Genomic DNA, 27836 nt, shown 5'->3' with positions numbered 1-27836 from the left:
ATTCTGACTTTATTTATATGAAGAAAATAGTTGAAATTCTATCCAACATAAAGGTACAATAATCGGGAAATAATGTACATGTCGCGGTTAAAACCCTTCGCTTTTATATATATTAGGAAAGAACTCGAAAACTGGTATTTCATTGCGTTCGACGTCGAGCGCGGCGTTAGTTATACGACCATTAATAATGACTGTCGTTTACCTCCCGAAAAGAATAAAAAAAAAAAAAAAAAAAAATGAAGAAAAAACGACTAGGAAGAAAGATACGCGAGAAGAAAATGACACTGCTCGATCCTTCGTCGGTCGAGAGAGAAAGAGGAATGAGAAACGATGGGGATCCCACGTCACCATTAACGCCACCGTTCGACCATATCATCCGACATGTTCGCGCGCAGAAAGAAAGAAAATGATTGAAAGAAACTGAAATTGGAAAAATGTTCCATTTAGAGGGAAACACATTTTAATCCCTTACATTGTGTTAAACTAGTTTCTTTTTCTTATCTTTTTTCCCCCTTTTGACTAATTTATTTTTCTTTTCTTCAGTGTTTTTTTGTTTGTTTAGGTAATTTTTATTTCAGTGTAATTTTTTATTTCAAAAGTAGTTGTCCTAGTAAAATTAAAGTAAAATTTTTTTTTTCAAATATTTTCAGACTAATTTTTAGTTAATTTTTTTATTTTTCTGAAATATTTTCACTATAATTTATAGTAAATATTTTTTACTGTTTAGTAAAAATTTTTCCTTAGAATATCAAATTGAGACAAAAAACGAGTCTCAAGACGTTGCTTTGCAACATTTTTGATTCGTTTTTTGTCTCAATTTGAAATTCCCAGAAAAAAAAAACTTTGTGAGCTTGTAAATATTTTCATTAATTTTTAAAAAAGAGTTTTTAGTAAATATTTTTACGAATATTTCGAGATCATTTTCCCTAGTTATTATTAGTAAGTATTTTATTCTTCTACGAGTAGATATTTTTACTAATTTTTAGTAAAATAATTTCAATGATTTTTAGTAAATATTCCCCCTACTTTTTTTTGGGTAAATATTGGAAATTCAGTTAAATGAATGGCAAAGAGATTAAATGAAAATTTGGTTCAAATTACAATTCCCTTAAGTAACAATTTGCTGAAATCGAAATTTAATTACAAAAATACGAATAAAATTAATAAGCAAAAAAAAAAATACCGTTAAATGACAGTTCGTAAACGAAACTTTGAATTTTCCACTCAAAGGAAAAGAATTAAATTTAATCTCTCTGTATAACAATACAGGAGAGATTTTATTTGCAAATAGACCATTGTTTTTTTAATTAAAAAACTTTGATCTCGCTTTTATTTATCGTTCTCTATTTATTATTATTATTATTATTAATTTTTTATTATTCTTTATTGTTATTATTTTTTACGTTCTATTAGTATTGCTATTTTTATTATTTTAATATTTTTATTATTTTCATTATTCTATTATAATTGTTATTATTGTTATTTTCGTTGTTATAATTATTATTTATTTACTTTTCTGTCATTGTTATTTTTTACTATACAATTATTATTATTTTTTTCTTTTTTTTATGGTAGCTATTTAGTTTATTATTAGAATTTTCTTATTCTATTTTTTAATGTAATTTTGGACTTTATCACTTTGTAGTGATAGTTTTATTTTTTATTATTTTGTCATTGTCTTTTTCATCATTATAATTATTATTTATTTCCTTTATTATTATTATTATTATTATTATTATTATTAATATTATTATATTATTTTTTTATTACTATTATTATTATTATTATTATTATTATTATTATTATTATTATTATTATTATTATTATTATTATTATTATATTATTTTTTTATTATTATTATTATTATAATTTGTATGAAACATTTTCTCTTTTGTTGAATAAAAAGGGAAAAATAAAAGAACTCGCAACAAATGATAAAATAAATGCCATCACTTTTGTTTAATATATAAAGAGAAATTTTTAGAGAACGATGAAAATAAAATAAAATAAAATGTATATATATATATATAATGCGAAACCAACAACGCTCGTTCATAGACAGTGCTCACTCGCGTCGAATAAAGGAGTTAAATAAAATTTATCTCGTCGCTCGCAGCCGCCGCGGAATTCCGGCGCATTCCAGAGAGTAGACGCGGGTGGTAACCCCGATGTTTGCGAACGAACGAAACGAAGAAAAGGGGGTTTGAGGAGAGTGAAAAGAGAGAGAGAGAGAGAGAGAGAGAGAGAGAGAGAGAGAGAGAGAGAGAGAGAGAGAAAAGGGGGTGAAAGCAAAAGAGTAGATGGAAAAGTAGATCGAGGAAGTTCGAAACGCGTGGTCGAAAGTAACCCCCTATACACAACGAGAAGGAAAAGCTTCGACGACAGAAAAGAAGTCCTTCTTCTTCTTCTTATTCTTTACCTCCTTTACCATTTTTTTTTTTTTAAGAAAAATAGTCGCAATACTTTTGGAAAACACTCTTTGCACTACTGTAAATCGATGCCAGGAAAAAGCAAACAACCAAATGCATCCAATTCGACAAATACTTGTCACCAATCAAATGCAATTTCATCAATTTATCGAAATGGAAAAAGGAATTTTTCTTTTTTGTTTTTTTGAGTGGGAAAATTCAATTTTGCTTTGCTTTCTTGGAGGGAGAGAATTGTAAAGAATCATTCTGTCTCACACTGGAACAAAAAAATATCCGTTTTGTTTTTTACAAATCTAAATTTGAATTTGTAAAAATGTTTACTAATTTGAATTAGTGACTGACTTTTTGCTTTTGAATTAGTAATTTTTACTAATTAATAGTAAATTTTACTAATTAATAGTAATTTTTACTAATTAATAGTAATTTTTACTAATTAATAGTAAATTTTACTAATTAATAGTAATTTTTACTAATGAATAGTAATTTCTACTAATTAATAGTAATTTCTACTAATTAAATAAAATTTACTAATAAAAATTAAAATTTACTAATTCAAAAGCAAAAAGTAGTCAGTCACTAATTCAAATTAGTAAACATTTTTACTAATTCGAGAAAACGAGTAGAAAAAATGTTTTTTCGTAAAGGAAATTTTGCAATACGGTCAAATGGGGCAATTACTGTTTACCTAAAACTAAATAAAATTTTGACCAACAATTTAGTTATCAAATTTAGTTCTCAGAGCAAAGAAAAAGAAGAATGAGAACAAAAAATATTTACATTCACGAATAAAATTTCCTCTACAAAAAATAACAATTTAGCACTAATAGAATCAAAAAATTTTAATTTTTTAATTTACAAAAATATTTCTGGAAAATATTTTTATTAAAATTTAAACGTTCCTTATGTTAGAAAGAAATAATTTCGAGTATAAAAAAAATTTTAATCATAAAATTGTATATAGAGAAGTAAATTTTTCCTTGCAAGGGATTAAGAGTGAAAGAGAGAAAGAGAGGGAGGGAGAGGTTTTAATTTCTGCGGATATTAAAAAGTTTTTTTCGCAAACACGCGATTACAAAAGGAGGATTGTTATACGTGAAAGGGATAAACTGTGCTTTTGGTGCGTGTGCCGCGTTTCTTTTTTTCTCTCTCTCTCTCTCTCTCTCTCTCGTTTTTGTTTTTTGTCCCCCGGCTTTTCGGGGTCTGATTGCTACTCCCGGATTGCGACCGCGTAGTCCGTTTCTCGACTGGTTCGCGAACGCCCGACGAATTCCAAATATTTGCCTACGCACGTGCGACGAACCGGTGGCTGCGTTGCACGCGTCGAAAATTCACGCGATTTATTTCATTCCCGTACACGTTGGCTCTACATGAGTATATAATATATATACCTATATATTTTTATATACCTATATATATATATATATATATATATATATTGTCTAGCCTGAGGGTGCGTCCAGTCGGGATTGCAGAAAACCAACCGTGTTTCGTTGCCATGGAATTAACGCAATTTCCGCGTAGCGTCACTGGCTTTTTGCCCACTTTAGAAAGAAATTATAATCTAACTCGCAACTAAATGACGAATTTCAAATTAATAAATAAATATATTAATTAATCTTTTAAACAAAAAAAAAAAAATATTCTTTGAGCATTCCAGGTGAAATTCTCAAACGATTTTTACTACCATTAAAAAAACTATTTCCTTGCAGAAAATTTTAAAACCTAATTTTAAACAACATTTTAAACAACTTTTTAAACAACATTTTAAAGAAATCATTTTTCTTTAATATTAGAAAAAATATCTTCCTGAATAGATATATATATATAATTTTTTTAACCATGAAAAAAACGAGTTTTTCAAAGTGATAAATAATTTCCATTATTTTACGATTGGGAAAAATTTGTTTTGCGGAATGAAATGAAAGGAAGTGGAAGAAAGTGGAAGGAAGACATTTTCTTGAAGAACGATGAAAAAAAGAAGAAGAAGAAGAAGAAGGAGGAGAAGAAAATAAAGGTGAATGAGGTGGAATTCGTTTTTTGGACGCGTTATATTTTTGATGGTAGAATTTGCGCGAGTGTAGGCGAACGTTTAATGCAGTAAATTTTGCGCGAAAAGACCGAAGGACTCTTCCCCAAGTGGTCGTGGGTCTTCCCGCGGAACGAGTCCCGCGAGATCTTTCTTTTTTTTTTCTTTTTTTTCTCCTTTCAACTTCCTTTTCTCCTTTACCAGTCCCTTCCTTCACTCACCACTTTCCTGTTCCTTCATTTCCCTTCCGATTCTTCTTTCTCCACTTGTCCTTCTCTTATTTCCTGACATCATTTTCATTCTCTCTTTCTTGGTTTTTTTTTCTCTCTCTCTCACTCACTGACGCTAAACTACCACCACGCCCGTACTTTATTCCCTAAAGCTACGTCCGTTTTCTACATTTTTTTTCTTCCACTCTTTTTCTCATGAATAATTACTTTGCCCTCGTACACCTCACCACCTTTTACCCGGAACAATTCTGCACTTATACGAGAGAAAGAGCGCAAGAGAGAGAGAGAGAGAGAGAGAGAGAGAGAGAGAGAGAGAGAGAGAGTGCTTTACCTGCCCGAAACTTTCCTTCTCAATGACTACAATTTTAACAATATTTCACGTTTTCTACTTTTTTCCGCTCTTAAAATGACAGATTTCGCTTTATACGGTTTATACTAATTTTCTTTTTAAAAAATCAGATGGACAGTCGAAACAAAAATTAGTCCAAGTCACAAATTTTCTGTTTTTTTGAAGTAAAAAATTAAAAAACGTTAGTGGTCAAACAAACACAAAAAAAAACCAAATGGAAAAAATAGAAGCAAAAGCAGTGGGTCAAAAATAAAGCAAAACAAAATTTCATATGTCCGTTGAATTTTTGCAAAAAACATGCATTCAGAGAAATGTTTTCTTTGAGTCAAATAAAATTTATTTGAGTCCAATAAAATTTATTTGAGTCAAATAAAATTGATTTAAGTTAAATAAAAGCTATATTTGTCTCAGGAGGAAAAGTAATCTATTTATTTGCTTCTAAAGCAAATTTTCATTGCTGAAAATTTTGTTTTGTGTAAATAAAATTTCTTTTATAAATACAAATATTTATGGACTAAATAAAATTTATTTTTTGACTAAATAAAATATCTTTAGACTGAATAAAATTTAGTTCAAAGTAAAGTTAATGAAATAGTTAAATTAATTAAATGAATTAATTCACATTAATTCAAACGAAATAAGTATTACTTAACTGAATAGAATTTTTATTGAAACCAAATTAAATTTTTTATCTAAATTAGAAAGAATTTTTATTTACTAAATAGAATTTTTATTTTTTACATAAAATTTTTATCTCCATTTCTAAAAACTTTTATTTACTCTTTAAATTTGAATTAGTAAAAATGGTTACTAATTTGAAATAATGACTGACTTTTTGCTTTTGAATTAGTAAATTTATTAGTAAAATTTACTGATTCAAAAGCAAAAAAAATTATTAGTAAATTTTACTAAAAAATTAGTAGAAATTACAATTTATTAGTCAAATTTACTAATAAATAGTTATTCTACTAATTTATTAGTAGAATTTACTAATTCAAAAGTAAAAAGTGAGTCACTAGTTTATTAGTAAATTTTATTAATAAATTAATAGAAATTACTATTTATTAGTAAAATTTACTAATTCAAAAGCAAATAGTCTGTCACTACTTCAAATTAGAAAAAATTTCCACAAATTTAAATTCAGAGAGAACTAAATAAAATTTTATTTGAAGTAAATCATATTTTTATTTAAACCAAAAAAGATTTTTATCTAAACTATAAAAAAATCTTCATTACCAAATAAATTTGGTATTTAAACTAAATAAAATTTTTATCTCGATTTTCTATAAAACTTCTATTTACTAATTAAAAACTTTTATTTGAACCAAATACAATTTTTACCTTAATTAATTAAAACTGCTGTTCAAAGTAAAAAACCTAGTAAGTCGCATTTGCTTTGGGCAGCAGCCCCTTTATGAACTGAATAAAATTTTCTTTAAAGTAAATAGAATTTTTATTTAATTAAAAAAAAATTTTATTTCATTACAAATTAAAAATTTAATTTAATTAATAAAAAACTCTAATTTACTAAATAAAATTTGAATTATAAATAAAATTTTTATCTCAACTAAATAAAAATCTCATTTACTAAATAAAATTTTTATTCACCCCGAATAAAAGTATTATTCAATCTGAAAAAATTATTTTCAAACTAAAAAAGTTTTTCTTTTGATTAATTAATACTTTTACAAAAAGTATTTAAATTTTGTACTTTAAACAAATAAAATTTCCTCGAAACAAATAAATAACTCAGTTCAGAGACAAATATAAATTTTTTTTTCTACGGACCCATGAAAAAGAAACAGAAACAAACACAAAAATAAATAAAAATAGAAAAAGAAAAAAGAAACAAAATCATCGGTCAAAGTTGAGTCGAAAATTCTAATGAACACCAGAGAAAAGAAAAGAAAAGAAAAGAAAAAGAGTCCGTTAAAAAAAACTGTCATAGAATGAAAAATCAAAGAATGAATGAAAATTATAAATAAAATATTACACGTTTCTTTTTTTAAATTTCTCTAGACTATTCAGTTGAATGAAGAATATTGAAATTAAAACCGGGAAATACTTTTTGAAACGGCGCTCGTGCGTAAGCATTAACAAAAGATTTGTCACTCGCGTCATAATAAAAGGAATAAAAAAAAATGAAAATAAAATAAAACGAATTGATATTCGGCTCAATTTGACCTCGACTCGAACCTCGGCCCGATGAATATTAACTCGCGCGTTCAAAATCTCCACAGGAGAGATCGACTTACTGTTAGCCGCCTTGAACCGGTGTCCTGCATTTCCCAGACTCGCTCGACCATAAAGAGACTCTCGCTTACCTGTAAAAAAAAAGAAACAAACATTAGATATATATTTACAAGAAGTTGAATCAGTCAAAAAAAAAAAAAAAGATAAATCTTATACAACTGTGTCTAAATATTTTGGTGTGCACGTCAAACTCACTTGGGATTTTTTTTTTATTTTTTGTATTTGTACTCACTAGTAAAAATGTCTACTAATTTAAATTAGTGATTGACTTTTTGGTTTTAAATTAGTCAAATTTTGGTAATAAATTAGTAGAAATTATTATTTATTAGTCAAATTTTCGTAATAAATTAGAAGAAATTACTATTTATTAGTCAAATTTTAGTAATAAATTAGTAGAAATGACCATTCATTAATAGAATTTGCTAATAAATTAGTAAATTTTGTAAATTATTACCAAAATTTACTAATAAATGAATAGAATAAAACTTACTGGTAAATTAGTAGAAATTACTATTTATTAGTAAAATTTACTAATTCAGAAGCAAAAATTAAGTCACTAATTCAAATTACTAAGAATTTTTGCTAATTTAAATTAAAAAATGCGAAATTATAAATTATTAAAATGCGAATATATATAGAAAACTGTAAATTATTATTAGGTATATAAGAATAAACATAATAACAATAAAAATAATTTTTCGCGATCATTTTCAAATATAAGCAACGTTTGGATATTATAAGTTGAAAGAAACATGCAAATCAGCGTGTGTATAGCAAAACAAGTCGCCCACGTTTTGCTGCTCCAAGTTTTGCTGTATCACGATACCGATTTACAGGTCACATTCCCTTTATCTCCCGTTCCATTGCGATCGCATTGCTCCTGGCATCATCGATCTCCGATCATCGTTTGGATCTTTCGATTTGATAGTACCAGCTATTACCCAATCCAATATAAATGTATATATATATACACAAACACACATTTATATTCTACTATCGTATAGATCCTATTAACAACTATCGAATATACATATAATTGTCGCGAATGATTTAACTATATCGATAATCCAAAGTCATGACTGTAAAATTTATTTTTATTTATTTTTTCATGAGATTTATTATTTTTAAAGAGTTCTAATATTTATTGTTTAAAATAATTATATTTTTACTAGCAAATGTTATTATTATTATTATTTTTATTGTGCAAAACAGAAAATTTTTTATTTTCAAATGTAAATTTTTGAATTATTTCATAATCATAAATTTTTTAAATTCACTTATTATGTACATAATTATTATTGTTTATATTTTTAAAAATTTTAACATTCTTCGGAAGAATTCAATTATTTTCATAAATCATAACAATCTTCGGAAGAATTCAATTATTTTCATTTTCAACAAAATTTTAATAAAATTTCACGAAGAAATTCAATTATTTTCTAAAATTTTTAAAAATCCGTCGAAATAATTCAATTATTTTTTTAAATTGTACAATCTTTGCAAAAATTCAATTATTTTCAATAAAATTTCACGAAAGAATTCAAGTATTTTCTAAAATTTTAATAAATATTTAAAAACTTCAATTATTTTTTTAATAAGCAGTAAAATTCTTTGGAAAAATTCAATTATTTTCGACAAGATTTTGATAAAATTTCAGAAAAAAATTCAATTATTTTCTAAAATTTTAATAAATCCTTCAAAACAATTTAATTATTTTTTAAACTACCTAATGCAATCTTTGCAAAAATTCAATTATTTTTAATAAAATTTCACGAAAGAATTCAACTATTTTCTGAAATTTTAATAAATTATTCAAAACAATTAAATTATTTTTTTTAATAAACAGTAAAATTCTTTGGAAAAATTCAATTAATTTCACAAAAGAATTCAATTATTTTCTAAAGTTTTAATAAATTCTTCGAAACAATTCAATTTATTTCTAAAATTTTAATAAATCCTTTGAAACAATTCAATTATTTTAATAAAATTTAACGACAAAATTCAATTATTTTCAAAAATTTTTATAAATCCTTCGAAATAATTCAATTATTTTTTTAAATAGTTCCATCTTTGCAATGATTCAATTATTTTCAATAAAATTTCACGAAAGAATTTAACTATTTTCTAAAATAAATTTTTGAAAACAATTCAATTATTTTTTTAATAAACAGTAAAATTCTTTGTGAAAATTCAATTATTTTCTAAAATTTAAATCCTTTGAAACAATACAATTATTTTTTTAAATAGTACAATCTTTGCAAAAATTCAATTACTTTTAATAAAATTTCACGAAAGAATTCAAGTATTTTCTAAAATTTTCATAAATTCGTCTAAACAATTAAATTTTTTTTATAATTAGTAAAATTCTTTGCAAAAATTCAATTATTTTTAAAAAATTATTTTCTTAAGTAATAAAATTCTTCTCTGGACATCAATTATTTTTGCAATATAAGTTTAATAAATTTTAATAATCAAATATTTAATTATAATTATCAATGAAATTGATTATATTTAAAAAATTAAAGAAATTTTTTGATAGAATTGAATTATTGTCAAAATCTATTATAGTTATAAATTCTTTGAAAGAATTAAAATTATTTTTGATATTTTAATAAAATTTCTTAAATTAAAATATTTTTTGAAAAATTTTAATGTTCTAAATTAAGAATTCTAAAAAGAAAAAATTTTTCGAAGTAGGTATTTAGTTATTTTCAAAAAGTATTAATAAAATTAAATAATTAAAAGATTAATTTTAATTGTATTAGAAGACAAGAATTGATTTAATTACTTGACAGAAATTATTCATAAAATTAAAAATCATACCCGTGTAATTAATATTTTTTCAAGACAAAAAAATAATGAAAAGTCTCGCAGTCAATTTTCCAATTTCTTTTTCCCTTTCCTTTCACTCATCCAAGATCAAAAATTATTATCCAGCTATAAAAAATTGAATGCAAAAAAAAAATTTTTCGTGTTAGAAAGAGGAAAAAAAAAATAATATCCCCACGTCGTGAAATCGTCTATATTCAGAAGCAAACACGATGCAATAAAATTGTAATTCACTTCATCTAGTTCCACTTGCATTCATCATTTTTCTTCAATCTTAAAAAGTAGAAATGTTTTTTTTTATATACTCCCCCCTCCTCCTCTCTCTTACTCTCTCTCTCCCTCCTATCAATGCTCCTTTACCCCGCTCGAGAGAAACGAACCATTCAAAATGGAATTTCCAGATAATAATCAAGTCGTGAAGAAAATGATGAAAATGAAAGAAAATAAAAAAGAGAGTGAAAATAGAAAAAAAAAGGAGAATGAGAAAGAGGAGGAGGAGGAGGAGAGGAAAGAAAAAAGAAAAATGGACTATAAAAGCTTTTCTGTCGATAAAATTGAGCTTCTTTTCAAAGGGGAGATTTTTTATTCATAAGGTAGCTTTTATTGTCGTCGAATATTAAATTTACGTTCCTCTTGAGGCAATGCACTCGCTTCACAAAACTGCAAGTGCGTCCCTGTGCGTATCACGATTGCTGGTTTCCGGCAACGAAAGACGAAGAGTCTCTCTTTCTCCCTCTCAGTTTATTCCTCTCTCTCTCTTTTCTCCCTTGCGCTCTCTTTCACTCTCTGTTTTTCTCTTTTTTTATCTCTTGCACTTTCTTTCACTCTCTCTGTCTCTCTCTTTCTCTCTTGCACTCTCTTATACTCTCTTTCTTTCTCTTTTTCTCTCTCTCTCTCTCTTTCTCTTTTTCTATTTTTTTCTCTCTCTTTCTTTCCCTTTCTCTTTTTTTCTCTCCCTTACACTCTCATTTGCTTTTTCAGTCCCTCTCTCAATTTTTTTCTCTCTCAAAGAGAGAGAGAGAGAGAGAGAGAGAGAAAAGAGAGCGAAAGAGAGTTAGAGTGAGAAAGAGAGAAAAATTGACTACAAGAGCGAAAGAGAGCGAAAAAGAGTTAGAGAGAGAAAGAAAATACTAAGAGAGCAAAAGAGAACGAAAAAGTGAGAGAGGGAGCGAGAGAGAGAGTGCAGAGACACGATGAGAGTAGAAAACGGAGAAGAAAAAATGAACGATATACCTTGTGGTCGTAACTTAATGTTCCCGAAGAAATGAACGACTTGCGGCATATATCAAAGCGCGGACAGACGCAGATATAAATGATATAAATAAAATCAACTTGAAGTACCCAAGCGATTTATCATTCGACAGTTTCCACTTCTTTTACGCTTTTGGGATCTTCCTGCGCGGTAAATACATTTTTTTTTCGTTCGTTTGTTTGTATATGTGTGTGACTGTCTTTTTTTTTCCCTCTCTCGAGTGTAAATTCATCTCTAACGCCTCTTCTTTCTTGAATCATTTAACTTTTCACTGAGAGGCAACAGAAAAAAAAGTATATATATATAATGTTTAACGGCATTATTATCTTTATTTGACATTTTTATATTCTTTGAAATATAACACAATATATACGTATATATATATGCATTCACTGCGTACGTTCCTGTATTAATGTTGTCGGTCTCGCAAATTAAAAACATTCATAATTAGATGTCTCCCAAGACTAATTAACGGCAATTTAAAACTCACGACTCTGAGAAATTTGAAAAGTCGCATGAATTTAAAAAAAAAAATGCTTTTACACTAAAAAAAAGGTCTAAAACAGTTAAAAGTTTCAAAATGGGAAATTTAAAAATAATAAGAATAAGAAAATTAAAGATAAAAAAAATTAATATTAATAATAATTATAAAATTATATTAATAATTAATATATTATTAATATTAATTCTTTTTTATCTTTAATTTTCTTATTCCTATTATTTTTAAATTTGATATAAATCATTTGTTATTTTCTAATTTCTTAATTAAAAAGTTTTTAAATATAACAAATTATTAATTTGTTAGCTTCCTTAAAAATTAAAAGTTTTGAATAATATTATTCAAAAATGCTAAAAAATAATTAAATTTTGGAAGACTATCAGTTCAAATTTTCCAAATGGTTTTGCATTAAAAGTATTTCGAAATTTTAAATAAATAAAAAACAACAAAGAATTTAAATATTATTTTACAAAAAAGATTGAAATTTAAAAAAATTAATTTGGAAATTCTGAAAAAATTAGGTTTTTAAAAAATAATAATTGAAGTTTTTTTTTTAAACATATTTACTTGAATTCCAGAAAATAATTTTTAAAAAATGAAACAATTTGAAATTTTGTAAAATTTTATAAGAACTTAATTTTTCCACCTTGAAAATTGAATTTTAAAAGATTTTTAAGGGAAGCAAAAGTATAAAAATATATTTACTTTTTATTTAAGAAAATTGTCAATTTTCATTATTTTTCTATAAAAATTCTTAAGGTTTTGAATAAATAATTTTATTCAAGACTTTTAAAAAAATTATTGAATTTTGTAAGAATTACTGTTACAATTTTTAGAAATAATTAAATTTCAAAAAGTTTTTCATTGAAACCATTTCAAATTTTAATTCCTGTGTTGAGAAAGAAATAAGAAAAAGTATTTAAATTTTTGTTTAACAAAAAAGTATTGAACTTTTGAATATGAATTCAATTTAGAAATTCCGAAACAATTTGTTTCTTGAAAAAATAAAATTAAAATTTGTTATAAATAATTCCATTTCCGAAAATAATTTTAAAAAAATCTATAAACATTTAAAAATTTTGGTAAATTTCATTGGACTTCACTGGATTGTTCCAGTGGTACTCGAAATTTCAATTATTTAATCAAAATGTTAGAAAAATTATATTTTTTAAAAAATGAAGAATTTTTAAAAAATGAAGAATTTTTATTAAATTTCAAAAAGAATTTTTGGCTTAAAACTAGAATAAGTCAATTTTATGACTTAAAAAAAATACTCTCAAGGTTTTTCAGTTAGAAATGTTTCTAAAATAAACGATTTTAGTAAAAATTGGACTGAAAATAAAATTTATTTTTGACATTGAATAAGTAAAGTCAGAATAAAAGTAAAAAATAGATAAATAAAAAATGAATTTAAATAAACAAAAAAAAGTATCATATGTTTTTTTTTGAGGATTTCAAATTGAGACAAAAAGAGGAATCAAAAACGTTGCTTCGCAACATTTTTTACTCCTCTTTTTGTCTCAATTTGAAATCCTTATATATTTTTAAATAAAAATAAAATAATGATGAAAAAGCACAGAAAAATACAAAATAAGAAAAAAAGAAAAATTGAATGCATAAATAGAAAATTAGAAGAAAATAAATTTTTTTTTTTGGAAAGAAATAGAAGAAAATACGAGTGAATTAACAGTAGATAAAGACCGTTTTAGTCAGACAGGAACAGTTTCGGTAATTTTAGTAGTAAATATTAGCGAAAGAGTTAAATTCACATTAAAACTTTCGTGCCAGTAGATAGAGTCGGTTTTAATCAGACAAATTTTAAATTTGCAATTAAGAGACTAGTAAATAATATCCGTTTTAGTAGGAAATTTCTAGTTTTAGAAATTTTCGTAGTCAATATTATAAGCGAAAGTTAAATTCTCATAAGTTTCCAGTAGATAAAGTCAGTTTTGATCAGACAAATATTTAGAATTAATTATGAGACTTAAGTAGTTAAAGTCCGTATTAGTCAGACATTTCAACTTCTTTTCCATTTTTCATCAATCGGTAGGTCATTTTTAATTTTAAATTCTAAATTATCGTAATTGAAGAATATTAGTGAAAAAAGTCATTTTTAGTCAGACATATTTACATTTCTTTGGAAAAAGAAACGAAAATGTACTTTTCGATTGAGAAAATCTTTGTTTCATAGAAGAAAATACAATAATAATACAATGATCAAGAAAATATTTTTCTCATCATAAAAAATAAATTTTTCAATAAAAAAAAAAAAAAAAAATCAGTTCAAAAAGAAAAAAGAAGAGAAAAATCTTTAATGGTGAGTCGTATGATACGGGGGATAAATGCGCAATCTATCAGCAACGCCCCGTCAGCGATCGCTCTCATCCAGTTTCAGAAATGCGTCGTTTTGCTCCGCTTCAAGGTAGACTTTCATTCTTTATTATGCCAGTAACGCGTTTCCTTCGCGAGAATTATAGCTTCGGATACCTGTTTTCTTGAGTGAGGATGAAGAGAATAAAGAAGAGAGCGAGAGAGAGACTGTAGTACATATACATACATATATATATATATATACGAATATAATGCGACCACTTGCGGTTCTGGACCGCCAAGGGCTGCTGTATTCAATTATGCACTGGATTTCACCTCCTTCGTACATGTCTGTTCCACTTTGCTTCTGCTGTTCAAAATCCAACAACACACTAGCATTAGCACCTAATTTCGTATTATAAGAAGTCCCAGAGCAAATTCAACGGAATTCTTATCTGTGAAATAGTGAAAAAGAAAAGGGGAAAGAAAAATAGAGAAAAAAGGGGGAAAAAGAAAGAAAAAGAGAGAAAAAATAGAAAACGAAAAAAAATGAACTATTTTTATAAAGATTTTTTTCTTTTCTCTCTTATTCTTCGTTTTTCTAGTTTCCAAAAAGATAAATAGAAAAAATAGGAAAGGAGAAGAAATAAGAAAGTGAGAAAAAAATTATCACTTCTTATTTCTTCTCTGTTTCTATTTTTTCTTGTTTTCTTTTTGGAGACAAGAAAAACGAAGAATAAGAGAGAAAAGAAAAATATGAAAAAGACAGAAAGAAAAAATATGATGAGAAAAAAGGAAACAAGACGAAGAAAAAGAGAGAGAAAAAAAGAAGAAATAAGAAGTAAGGAAAAAAAGGAAATAAGAAAAACGAAGAATAAAAGAAAAAAGAAAAATATAAAACGAAAAGAACCAAAAAGGAAACGAGAATAAAGAACAATTTTTTGAAAGAAAAATAGAAAAAAAGAAGAAACAAGAAGTGATAAAAAGGAAACAAGAAGAAAAATAGAAAATAAATAAAAACAAAAAGAAAACGTAAAAAAAGAAAGAAAGTGGAGAAAATAGTAAAAAACGAAATAAGAAGTAAAAAAACACAAATGAGAAAAAAGAACCATTTTTTTTTTTTTTTTGAAGAAAAATATAGAAGAAAAGAAGAAATAAGAAGAAGTAAAAAAAGGAAACAAGAAAAACGAAGAAAAAGAGAGAAAGAAAAAATGTAATACGAAGAGAAACAAAAAGAAAACGAGAAAAAAGAATTATTTTTTTTGAACAAAAAAAATAGAAAAGAAGAAATAAGAAGTGAAAAAAAGGAAACAAGAAAGACGAAGAAAAATAGAAAAGGAACTGAAACAAAAAGGAAAAGTAAAAAAAAGAAGGAAAAAGGAAAACAAAAAGAAAAAAAGAAGAAATATGGTGAGAAAAAAATAAGAAAACAAGAAAGAGGGAGAAATAAAAATAGAAAAGAAAGAGAAAAGAAGAGAAGAAAAAGAGGAAGACTAGAAAAAAGAAGGAAAAGGGAGAATGAAAAATTGAAAAATAGAGAAAAGACGAAGAGAAAAAAAGGAAAACGAGTAAAAGGAGCAAAATGAAAAGAAAAATACAAAAAAAGGAGAGAAAAGAAAAGAAAACGAGAAAAAGGAAGGAAAGTGGAGAAAGAAAAATACAATTAAATTCAAATTAATAAAAATATTTCAGTAAAATTTACTTCGGACCGAATTTTTATTCGTTTATTTTATTTCCTCCAAAAATAGTAAAGAAAACTTTTTTTAATATACAAATTAGAAAAATTTATTTCAACAATAGTAAAATTTTACTCAGAAAATAATTTTCCATGTCTTATTTTGTTTCAAGGGAAAATTTAATAGTTTTTAATTTTCTTTACAAAATTTAACACTCGAAACTAGTAAAATTTACTATTAAAAATTGTTTCCAACAATAAATTTGTATCCGCTGTAAATTTTTAAAAAAATTAATTAATTACTTAATTACTTTCGATTTAGTAAAGTTTATTCTGGATTTTCAAAAGAAAATTTTAGTAAAAACTTTGCAGAAGAAGAAAAGTAGAAAAAATTGGGAAAGAAATTTTATTCGCATCACTTTGTTTATGAGCGAATTTTCACGCCATCTAGGAAAAATTTAATGAATTTAATTGATCGCGAAATTAAAAAATGCAGAAAAAGTTAATTAATAATTTTAATAATTATTCGTTTTTTTATTAAGAAATTAGTTATTAAGTATTTTCTACTAAAAATTCTTTTTTTTACTACTAGCAGTAGCAAAAATTCGGATTTTTGTAGCAATTAGTTATTTTTAACTAATTTTTAGATTTTAATTAGTTAATTAGTTCTTTTTAGCTAATTTAGATTTAAAACTAAAATTTGAAGCTAAATTCATGAATTCCTTGCTATTAGTTATTTTTAACTGATTTAGATTTAAAGCTAAAAATTTGAAGCTAAAGTAAAGAATTGCTGACAATTAGTTATTTTTAAGAAATTTAGATTCAAAGCGAGAGGAAGAAGAAGAGAGCAAAGGGAGGAAAAAAAGTACAGAAAAAAAGAAAACAAATAGAAAAAAAGTAAAAAAAACGATAGAAAAAAAGAAAAACAGTGAAAGAAATAGATGAAGAAAAGAAAAAAACGAAACAAGTAGATAAAGAAACAGAAAGAAAAAAAAGAGAAAAGCAGAAAAAATCAAAAACTATTCGGAAATTTATATCTATATGTAGATTGTAGACTAGAAAATTCCTTTGGCTCTTTTCCCAGCAAAGAGATATACTTGCAAATATATGTATATATAGAGAGAGAGAAAGAAAGAGTAAAAGAGAAAGAGATGAAGAGAGAGAGAGAGAGAGAGAAAATATATATCTATATATATGGAGAGAGTGTGTGGACCTTCATTGGGATGGGCGGAAGTACCCAAAGCGTTCGCCAATATCGACTAGAAATTATTCATGACGTCCATGTGACCAACCACCAACCGTTCACTTGGACGCTAAAGGGCATCTCGAACCAACCTATACCGTATCCGATTAACCTATTTTACGAATGAATCGCTCGAATGCTCGTCCTTTGCCAACCCTTTGATATCGATGCCTATAATAGTTTAACTATCCTCCGGCTCTCTTTCTCTCTCTTTCCCTCTCTTACTCTCCTTGTCAATTGGACAAATCACGCTTCGCAACATTTCTAACTGTGTTTTGTTCAACTAATTAACAAAATCACTATATTTCACAGTTTAACTTTAAGATCTCGATGAGAGTTTCAATTTAGGCTCCTATTTGATAGCGGAGAATGATTCCATTAAGATAAGTGTGTATTCTTAATAAAGAATTTTTTTTCAATTTTTCTTTCTATTTATTGTACTGTTAGGTATTTGTTTCTGTGATGAGAATGTGGAAATTGTCTACTTTTGTTGGATTATTTCTTTTTTAGATTGAAATTATTATCTTTGAGGTCGAATTGGCGAAAAATTGGCTAATACTGTAAATTAGTGAGAATTTAAATTTAAATTGAAGAACATTTTTAGTTGAATTTTACTAATTTCGATAAATTTTACTAGAAGAGTTCTTTACTATTTTACTAAATAATTAACAAACTATTTTACTCACTATCTTTAGTATTTTTTTCGTTTCAGTATTTTTTTATTTTCATTTTTAGTTTTAATATTTTTTATTTTCATTTTTTAGTTTCAATTTTTTTTATTTTCATTTTTAGTATTTTTTTAGTCTTAATATTTTTTATTCTTATTTTTTAGTATTTTTTTAGTCTTAGTTTTTTTTTATTTTTAGTATAAATTAAATCTTTGAAATTCTAACTTAAAAATAGTTTTGTCTGCCTAAAATCAGGCTTAAGATGAGTTTTATAATCTTTATTATCGTAATTAAACTATTAGTAGAAAAGGTCAATTTTTCAGTAGTAAAAGTCAGTTTTAAGCCAGACTCGAAATAATTTTTTTTTCAGTAGTAAAAGTCAACTGTAAGTCAGATATTGAACATCTTTTTCAATTTGGTTTTAGTAGTAAAAGTCAGTTTTTGGTCAGACTCGAAATATTTTGCACATATTTTTTTTAAGTAGTAAAAACCAATTTTAAGTCAGACTCGAAATATTTTACATATTTTTGTTCAGTAGTAAAAACCAATTTTAAGTCAGACTTTCAATATTCTGACAATTCTGTTTCAGTAGTAAAAACAATTTTTAGTCAGACATTCAATATCTTGTAAAATTTGTTTCAGTAGCAAAAGACAGTTTTAAGCCAGACTCAAAATACTTTGAAAATTTTAGTTCAGTAGTAAAAGTCAACTGTAACTCAGACTCAAAGTATTTTGTACATTTTTTTCAGTAGTAATAATCAATTTTAAATCAAACATTCAATATTTTTTTAAATTCGGTTTTAGTAGTAAATGAGAATTTTAAGTCAGACATTCAATATCTTATAAAATTTGTTTCAGTAGCAAAAGTCAGTTTTAAGCCAGACTTTAAATATTCTGTAAATTCTGTTTTAGTAGTAAAAGCCAATTTCAAGTCAGACATTCAATATCTTTGTAAAATTTGTTCAAAATAAATTTATAAATTTTTATTCAGTAGTAAAAGACAATTTTCAGTCAGACTCGAAGTATTTTGGACATTTTTTTCAGTAGTAATAATCAATTTTAAATCAAACATTGAATTATTTTTCAAATTCGGTTTCAGTAGTAAAAGACAATTTTAAGTCAGACATTCAATATCTTATAAAATTTGTTTCAGTAGCAAAAGTCAGTTTTAAGCCAGACTCAAAATATTTTGATAATTTTAGTTCAATAGTAAAAGACAGTTTTAAGTCAGACTTTAAATATTCTGTAAATTCTGTTTTAGTAGTAAAAGCCAATTTTAAGTCAAACTCGAGATAATTTGTAAATTTTCGCGTTAAGTAGTAAAAACCAATATCAGGTCAGACTTTAAATAATCTGTAAATTCTGCTTCAGTAGTGAAAGTCAATTTTAAGTCATTCATTTGATACTTATACAAATTTTGTTTCTTTCTCAGTAGAAAAAGCTATTTTTCGATTCGAATTTGAATATCCTGAAAATTTTTTTTCAGTAGTATAAACCACCTTTGAGTCAGACGGTGCAGGACTATCAATTGTTAATCAATATTTATTTATTTTATAGCAAGCTAAAACTTTTTTATTTTAATTATCATTTTTTTCTACCAAATATTTTCGTAAGAAAAAAAAGTATGTAAATGAAAAAAAAGAAGAGGAATAATAAGAAGAAAAAGCAAAGGAAGGCAAAAAGAAGAAGAAGAAGAATAAAAAGAAAAAGTAAAAGCAAGTAAAAAAGAAGAAAGAGAAGTAAAAAGGAAGAAATGTAAAGAAGAAGAGAAGGAAATAAAAGTAAATGAAAAAGAAGATAAAGAAGAAGAAGAAGAAAAAGAAGTAAATAAAAAAGAAGAAGAAGAAGAAGAAAAAGAAGTAAATAAAAAAGAAGAAGAAGAAGAAAAAGAAGTAAATAAAAAAGAAAGAGGGAAATAATAAGAAGAGAAGGAAGAAAGAGTAAAAGTAAATAAAAAAGAAAAGGAATAATGAGTTGATAAAAAAAGAAGAAGTAAATAAAAAAGAAGAAGGAGAAGAAGAAAAGGAAAAACATCCAGTGTCAATTTATCAATTACAAATAATATCAAACCGTTAATTTCCTTTTCGAAACGAATACATCTAATTAAAAGAAATAATGCCAAAAAAACAGAGAGGAAATGCAAAGGAGAAAAAAAGAAGAAAAAAGAAAAGAAGATATTGTCAAATCGTACTTTGAATCCAGTGTATGTATATAATAATAATACGAGTCTCGAGTTAACTATACTTTGGCTCCCAGTTTCAATTAAACCCCTGCTCTCACACACAGAGCTCTCCTCTCTCTCTCTATATAGCTTCAAGACAAGTTTAGCTTTAAGAGATTTCACGTTCTTTCTCTTGCCAGAAGAGAAGACTTGCAACACTTTGATAGTCAGGACCTTGACAAGGGTGGGATAAGGATCTCAGGGAATAAACCGAACTTAGTCGCTCGCTCATTACACGCTTATACCTCATTACACTGTGAGAGAGAGGAGACTACGGTTTCTCGACATCAGCAATGTCACTAAATGCAGATATACCTGTTTCGTTATTACAATATGCTTTTAACTACTCTCTAACGTACATATCTCCCTCCCTCCCTCTCTCTCTCTCTCACACTATAAATGACAAAGACATTTTCCTCACTTCACTTCAATAGTAATGTGTGACTCAAGCAGAATTACACCAACTACATATATATATATATATATAGTCGTTTCAAATTATTATTTCACACAATCAGAGGACATTGAACTAATGTAGATATATATATGTCTGAAACATTATTTGACGAGGTAGACAACTAATTTAGTGTTTCATCACGAATTTTGGCAAAAGAAATTATATCAGAGTTTCTTTTTCGAAAGGAATTTTTTCTTTAATTTCATTTTAAATCTTTTTTCTTCATTTTTATTATACAAAATTATTTTTTATTATAGAAGATTTTTTTATTAATGTAATCTTCATGTGGAAACCTCTATCACTAATAATCACTGACAATAGGAACTATTAATTGTAGCTTTCACTGATGATAACTATACTAATAGTATATTAATTTTATTATTAGTTATGGTAACTTTGGTATTAAGTAATTAATTATTAGTGATTGAAACTACTAGTAATTTCAGCAATCATTAATGTTAACTAGTAGTTATCAATAATGGGAACTATTAATAATAGTAGGTATAACTGATTGAAACTACTAATACTAAAGTTACTAATTACTAATGATAATTAAGTTATCACTAATTGAAACTATTAATACTAGTAGGTATAACTGATTGAAACTACTAATACTAGTAGGTATCACTGATGGAAAATACTAATACAAGTGGTTATCACACATTAAAACTACTAATATTTGTAGTCATCACTGATAGCAACTTTCTACTGATTAGTAGAAAAAAATTAATAGTAAAGTAAACTACAAAAAACTATACTTTTCTACTAATTAGTATAAATTGTCAGAAATCTACAATTTTTCTACTAATTAGTAGGAAAAAAATTATTAGTAAAATATAAAAGACTACAGTTTTATACTATTTTTTTTGGTAATTTATAAAAATTGTCAGAAAACTACAATTTTTCTACTTATTAGTAGTAAACCTTTGATAACTACAGTTTTCTACAAATTTTTGTCTGCTTATTAGTAACAAATTGTTAAAAAAACTACAGTTTTTCTATTAATTATTAGAAAACTATATATTTTACTAATTAGTAGAAAAAGTCAGTAGTAAACTACAGAAGACTGTAGTTTTCTACTAATTTTTTCTGTTAATTAATAAATATTGGAAGAAAACTACAATATTTACTGCTAATTAGTCGAAATCTATAATTTTCTACCAACTTGGAAGAAAACTACAATTTTTCTACTGATTAGCAGAAAAAAATTAGTAGTAAAGTAAACTACAGAAATTACAGTTTTCTACTAATTTTTTCTGATAATTAGTAAAAATTGTCATAAAACTACAAGTTTTTTTTACTAATAAATAGAAAACTATATATTCTAATAATATGTAAAAAAAAATTAGTAATAAACTTTGGAAATCTACGGTTTCTACAAATTTTTTTTTGCTGCTTAGTAAAAATTGTCAGAAAACTACAATTTTTCTAGCGGTTAGTAGTGAAAAATTAGTAGTAATGTAAACTACAGAAAACTAAAGTTTTCTATTAAATTTTTTCTGCTGATAAGTAAAAATTGGCAGAAAACTACAGTTCTTCTACTAATTAAATAGAAAACTACAATTCTTCTATCAATTAGTAAGAAACTATATATTCTACTAATTAGTAGATAAAAATTATTAGTAAACTGCAGAAAACGACTGTTTTCTTCTGCTAATTAATAAAATTTGTCAGAAAATTACAATTTTTCTACTAATTAGTAGAATACTATATATTCTACTATTTAAAAATTCCATTAAAATAAAATTCTACTAAAAATAAGTAAAAGTTTACTAATTTTGAAATCTTACTAGTTGAACTATTACGAGATCATTTGGTGAACGACTTTTCATAATTTTATTCGTAACTCTCTACTACAGAAAATTAATAACAATTAGTAAAATTGGACTATTCGATAGTAGTAGGTTCACTAATAGTATTGCATTCATTTTTTATTAATTCAACTAAAATTTGTTTATTTCAAATAAGTTTTTTGCTTCTCCTTGTGTATAGAGGTTTTTGACATGAAGATTATAAAGTTAAAAGTTTTCATCTTTCTCTCGCTCTCGCTCTCTTTCTTCTCCTTTTCTCCCGTGGCGACCTGAACTTTGAATAAAATTTTCCTCTCTCTCTCTCCAGAATGTTGGAAACTTTCCAAAATGGAAATATAAATGTTCGGAATTGTAAATATTGCAGGGATAGTATATAACCTGAATTTCAGAATCAAAATCTACTGGTGAATTGTGAAAGGTATTCTTCTCGTTGGGAGAAAGCAAATTGTTATTTACGATGAGACGATGTATTTGTGTCTTGAATTCAACTTCGTTTTATTCCCTTTTTCACTATATATATATCTGGTCAAATTTTCTTTCTTGAATAGATCACCCACTCAATTTCTTGTCCTCTGCTGTGATGGTGTGTCGCAAGTGGGAGAAAGTAGAAGAAGAAGGGAAAAATAAAAAGAAAGAGAAATCGGAATAAAGAGAGAAAATGAAAAAGAAGGAGATGGAGAAAAGAAAATAAAAAGAGAGAAAAACTAAAAGGAGAAAAGAAAGGAAAAGGGAAAAAGAAAAAGAGAGAGAAAGAAAAATAAAGAGAAAAATAATGGAAGAAAAAGAAGAAAAAACAGAAAGGCTAAAAGAAAGAGAATGAGAAAAAGGAAAAATAGTGGAAAGAGTAAAAGAAAAAAAGAGAGAAAACGAAAGAGAAAAAGAGGAGAAAGAGAAAAAGAAAGAAAAAGAAAGAGAAACAAAAAAAGGAGAAATAGGAGAAAGAGTAAAAGAAAATAAAAGAGAAAAAGAGGAGAAAGAGAAAGAGAAAAAGAGAGGAAAAGAAAGAAGGAGAGAGAGAGGCTTTGAATATATAATACATTCGTGTGTTGGAGTAACGACAATAAAGGTCCGTTAAATCTCTCTCCCTCTCTCTCTCTCGATCTCTCTCTTTCTCTTTCTCATCCTAAATTGTCTGTTTGTGCCACTGGAAAACAGCACTTTCCAAACTAAAATAGCACTTGACATCTCTTGCCTTAAGACCAGATTCTCAAGTAGTCCGTGTGTGCACGGAGAGAACTTTGAACCACAAAAGACAGTGTCTAATTCAGAAGGTTAAAAGAGGGGGAAGATCACGGTAAATCTTAGTGATCTCACCGAGTTTTTCCATTCACGAATCGCAAGTGGCGGTGACAGTCACCGTCAGAGAGCGCTACATCTTGTTGAAAACTAGGTTGAGTTTCCAATCATCGTCTAAAACTCTGATCACACCGTGATTTTAGGTTACAAAACAAACAAACAAGGTTCAAACTTCTCTCCGTGTGTCTATCTGTATATCTCTCGCTTTCAAATTTATGCACTCATAAGGGAGTTACTTGATGGTCAGCTCCTTTGACAAGGAAGTCTCCACTTGAATTTGCAAAAATTTAAAAATAATACAAAAAAAAATCTTTTTTCTTCTCTTTTGACAAACAAAAAAAATCTAATTTATCTTTTTTTTTCTTTTTTCATTGACTTTTACAAAATAGTTGAAATTTCTGATTTTTTCACCTCGACAAATAAAATAATAATATAGACTGACACTTTTTTTCGAAAAAAAAAATGGGTTAAAAGAATTTTTTTTCCCAGTGATATGTACATGGCACCCGGTTTATTGAAAGATTCAGTTGACAACGACAGACTCGTGAATTTTTTAAAAGCCCCGAACAGTTCAAACGATTTTATAAGGGAGGTAAAATAGCTATTTTGCCTTCGTTTGCATCAAAAGAAAAAAAAAATGTTCTGACAAATTTTTTCGAAAATTGATTTCTTCTGTGATATTAAATTTTTTTTGAGTGATATTCAATATTTTTCATGGAGTAAATTTAATTATTTTTTTATTTTTTTTCAAGTAGCACACAGCAGTATTAACAGTAGTAGTAGTTAGTAGTGACTAAAAACACTTTTTTAGAAAATATTATAATTTTATTAATAAAATTATTATTATTATTACTGTTTTTATTTTCTCTGTCTGAATTCGAATGTCTGACTGAAATTGACTTTTACTACTGAAAATTACATTTTCTATTTATTTTTATTACTGTTGCTAATTTCCAAAACACTTAATTTTAAAACTAGTTTCAGAAATTATTTACTTAGTTTTTGCTTTTAAATTGATAAATTTTACTAAAAAAAAATTTGAAATTTCTACTAATTTATTAGTAAAATTTCACTGATTGCTAGTAAATTTTTTTACTAAATCATTTGGTGGACGACTTTTTATCATTTCACTCGTAACTACAGATTTTCTACTAATTAATTAAAATTGATAGAAAACTACAGTTTTTCTACTAATTAGTAAAAAAAATTAGGAGTAAACTGCAGTTTTCTACTAATTTTTTCTGATAATTAGTAAAAATTGTCATAAAACTACAAGTTTTCTACTAATTCATAGAATACTATATATTTTAATAATTAGTAGAAAAAAATTAGTAGTAAACTTTGGAAAACTACGGTTTCTACAAATTTTCTTTTGATACTTAGTAAAAATTGTCAGAAAACTACAATTTTTCTAGCGATTAGTAGAAAAAAATTAGTAGTAAAGTAAACTACAGAAAACTACAGTTTTCTACTTATTTTTTCTGCTAATTAGTAAAAATTGATTAAAAAATACAATTTTTCTACTAATTAGTCGAAATCTATATATTTGACTACAAATTTGTAAAAAAACTACAATTTTTCTACTAATTAGTAAAAAAAAATTAGATGTTAATTACAGAAGACTGTAGTCTTCTTCTTTTTCTTCAGAAAACTGTAGTTTTCAACTAATTTTTTCTATTAATTAATAAATATTGTCAGAAAACTACAATTTTTCTACTGATTAGTAGAAAAAAATTAGTAGTACAGTAAACTACAAAAACTATAGTTTTCTGCTAATCAGTAAAAATTTACAGAAAATAGTTTTTCTACTAATTAGTAGACAAAAATTAGTAGTAAACTTAAGAAAACTACAGTTTTCTACAATTTTTTTCTGCTACTTAGTAAAAATTGTCAGAAAACTACAATTTTTCTACTGATCAGTAGAAAAAAATTAGTAGTAAAGAAAAACTACAAAAAACTACAGTTTTCTACTAATTTTTTCTGCTTGTTGGTAAAAATTGTCAGAAAACTATAGTTTTTTTTACTAATTTTTTCTGATAACTAATAAAAATCGGTAGGAAACTACAATTCTTCTACTAATTAGTAGTAAAAAATAAGTAGTAAACTACAAAAAAATACAGTTTTCTACTAATTCGATTAGTAGAAAAAATTAGTAGTAAAGTAAACTACAGAAAACTACAGGTTTCTACCAATTTTTTCTGCTAATTAATAAAAATTGTCAGAAAACGTGTTTTTCTACTAATTTGATTAGTAGAAAAAATTAGAAGTAAAGTAAACTACAGAAAAACTACAGTTTTTTACTAATTTTTTTCTGCTAATTAGTAAAAATTGGGAAATTTGTAGTTTTTACTAATTTAGATACGGAGAGTGAATACAGAGAGTTCATGAGAAGAAATTCTACTCTTGGAAACAAAGTTGAAACTTAGGTCAAGGAAATCAAAAGCTCTCCGACAGGGTTCGTATTAGTGAGTGTGTGTGTGTGTAGTTCCTGGTTATTATAACACGTCATTGGCACGTCTCTCGAGGCGTTTGTGCGCAAGGAAATTGAGCGACCATTTGAAAACTTAACTTTGAATAACTCTCGGGGCAAGTAACTTGTGGTGACAGGAAGGTAAGACGAAGGTGAACGGAAGGTTCTCTTTATACTATCGTTATCAATCTGATACTTCAAATATTATTTATTTATACATCAGTCATGCGAATATTTGACGCACTGCTTTTTATACCACATATATTTACAGTTAACGCATTCATCTTGTCATTATTTCACACTTGGTTTCATTTACTTTAATGACATGGTGTTTTTTTCTTCTTTTTTTTTCCCAAGAGATGCAATAAAAAAACAAGTTTTTCTTCTGTTTTCTGTTTAATTAACTAACTAACTAACTAACTAACTAACTAACGAACTGCCTAACTAAATACCCAGCTGAAAAATTAATTAATTATTATTTTTAAGAATTTTTCACTAAAATTTTTCTTTAAATTAATTAATTTTCGAAAAAGTTCTTCGCCAATTGAAATTCTGCGATGAGTTTTACTATTTATGAAAATAATTGAATTCCTGTCAAAATTTTATTATTTCTATAAAAATAATTGAATTATATTGCGAAGAAAATTAGTAAAAATTGTTAGAAAACTACAGTTTTTCTACTAATTATTATAAAATATAAGTAGAAAACTATAGTTTTCTACCAATTTTTACAAATTATCAGAAAAAAATTAGTAGAAAATTGTAGTTTCTTACTAATCAAAAGTGTTACAAAACAATACTTTTTATTCGTTTTTTGTCTCAATTTTCAATCCTTAGAAAAATTGTGATAATGAATTATTAATTAATAATAATAATTAAAAAAATTAATTAATTTAAGGAAATAAAAAGTGCTATAATTAACTGAGATCCCTAGACACACAATAATAAAAATTCGCAAGCAGCAATAGTAGAAAATATTTCAAAAGCAAAAAGCGGAAAAAATGTGTTTTAATTTTTTTCTTCTTCTCTCTCTTATTCTTCTTTTATATTATTCTTTTATCATAAATTTTATCACTCAACGAAAGAAATTACATTGAATTTAAAATGCGCAATATCTCTTGATCTTTTCTCAGGGAAGAGTCGCGTCGAAGGTTACACAGTCATGTTAATTAAAACAAGACGAGATTAATAAAGCCAACCATATGATTCATTGTCTGAGGAGGCAAATTAATTGGCGCAATTTGTCCGGGTGCGAAAACTCACTCAAAAAAACAAAAGACAAGCATTGCGTCGGCAAAAGCAAACAAAAGGGAGCTGAAGTTTCAAGTATAGATACATATTTACGAAAAAAAAATTTATTATGTATTTTACAATACTACAATAATACTTGTATATTCAACCTTAGAGTTTCATTCATTAAAATAATCACTCGGATAGATCTTGAGAAGCATTATTCTATGTACACATAGATCTTTCGTCTGACGTTGGTGTTGGTTTTGAATTTCAAAAATATATCGCACTATATACTTTTGTATAGAAATTGGAAAAAAAAAATTTTTTCTTCAACAAGAAAAAAATTATAACTGCGACATAGTTTTCTATATATGTTGAGTTTAATTTTTCTCCTTTTGTGTTTTTCCCAGGAGACTCCCTTGATATCTCCAAGAAAGAGAGAAGAAACCTAGTCGTATGAAATCGCGATTTTCAATCGCACACGTTTCATACTCGGATATGGTAATCGACCTTTAACCCCCCTCCTCTTATAAGTCTCCATCTTCGTTGTGCGCGCACAATAATGTGCATTCGACTTTAATGCCA

At 26.1% G+C, this 27836-nt stretch overlaps 1 protein-coding gene across 13 annotated transcripts in view; it reads right to left on the bottom strand.

Annotated features, from left to right (window-relative positions):
- Positions 1–27836, bottom strand: part of LOC122508409 (latrophilin Cirl-like) — a 664372-nt gene that overhangs the window by 134162 nt on the left and 502374 nt on the right. For 11 of the 13 annotated variants that reach the window (XM_043621720.1, XM_043621723.1, XM_043621724.1 and 8 more), the window contains one exon: positions 7290–7358. The exons of the other annotated variants lie outside the window; for them this stretch is intronic. In XM_043621720.1, the coding sequence (XP_043477655.1) occupies positions 7290–7358 (69 nt within the window). The remainder of the gene's footprint in view (positions 1–7289; positions 7359–27836) is intronic. 13 annotated transcript variants of the gene reach the window in all.

This window comes from Leptopilina heterotoma, unplaced genomic scaffold (assembly GCF_015476425.1).
Source record: "Leptopilina heterotoma isolate Lh14 unplaced genomic scaffold, ASM1547642v1 Lhet_54, whole genome shotgun sequence".
In the NCBI taxonomy this organism is placed as follows: Eukaryota; Metazoa; Arthropoda; class Insecta; order Hymenoptera; family Figitidae; genus Leptopilina; species Leptopilina heterotoma.
Note: the sequence above shows the minus strand (reverse complement) of the source record. Positions and strands in the feature narration are given on the sequence as shown.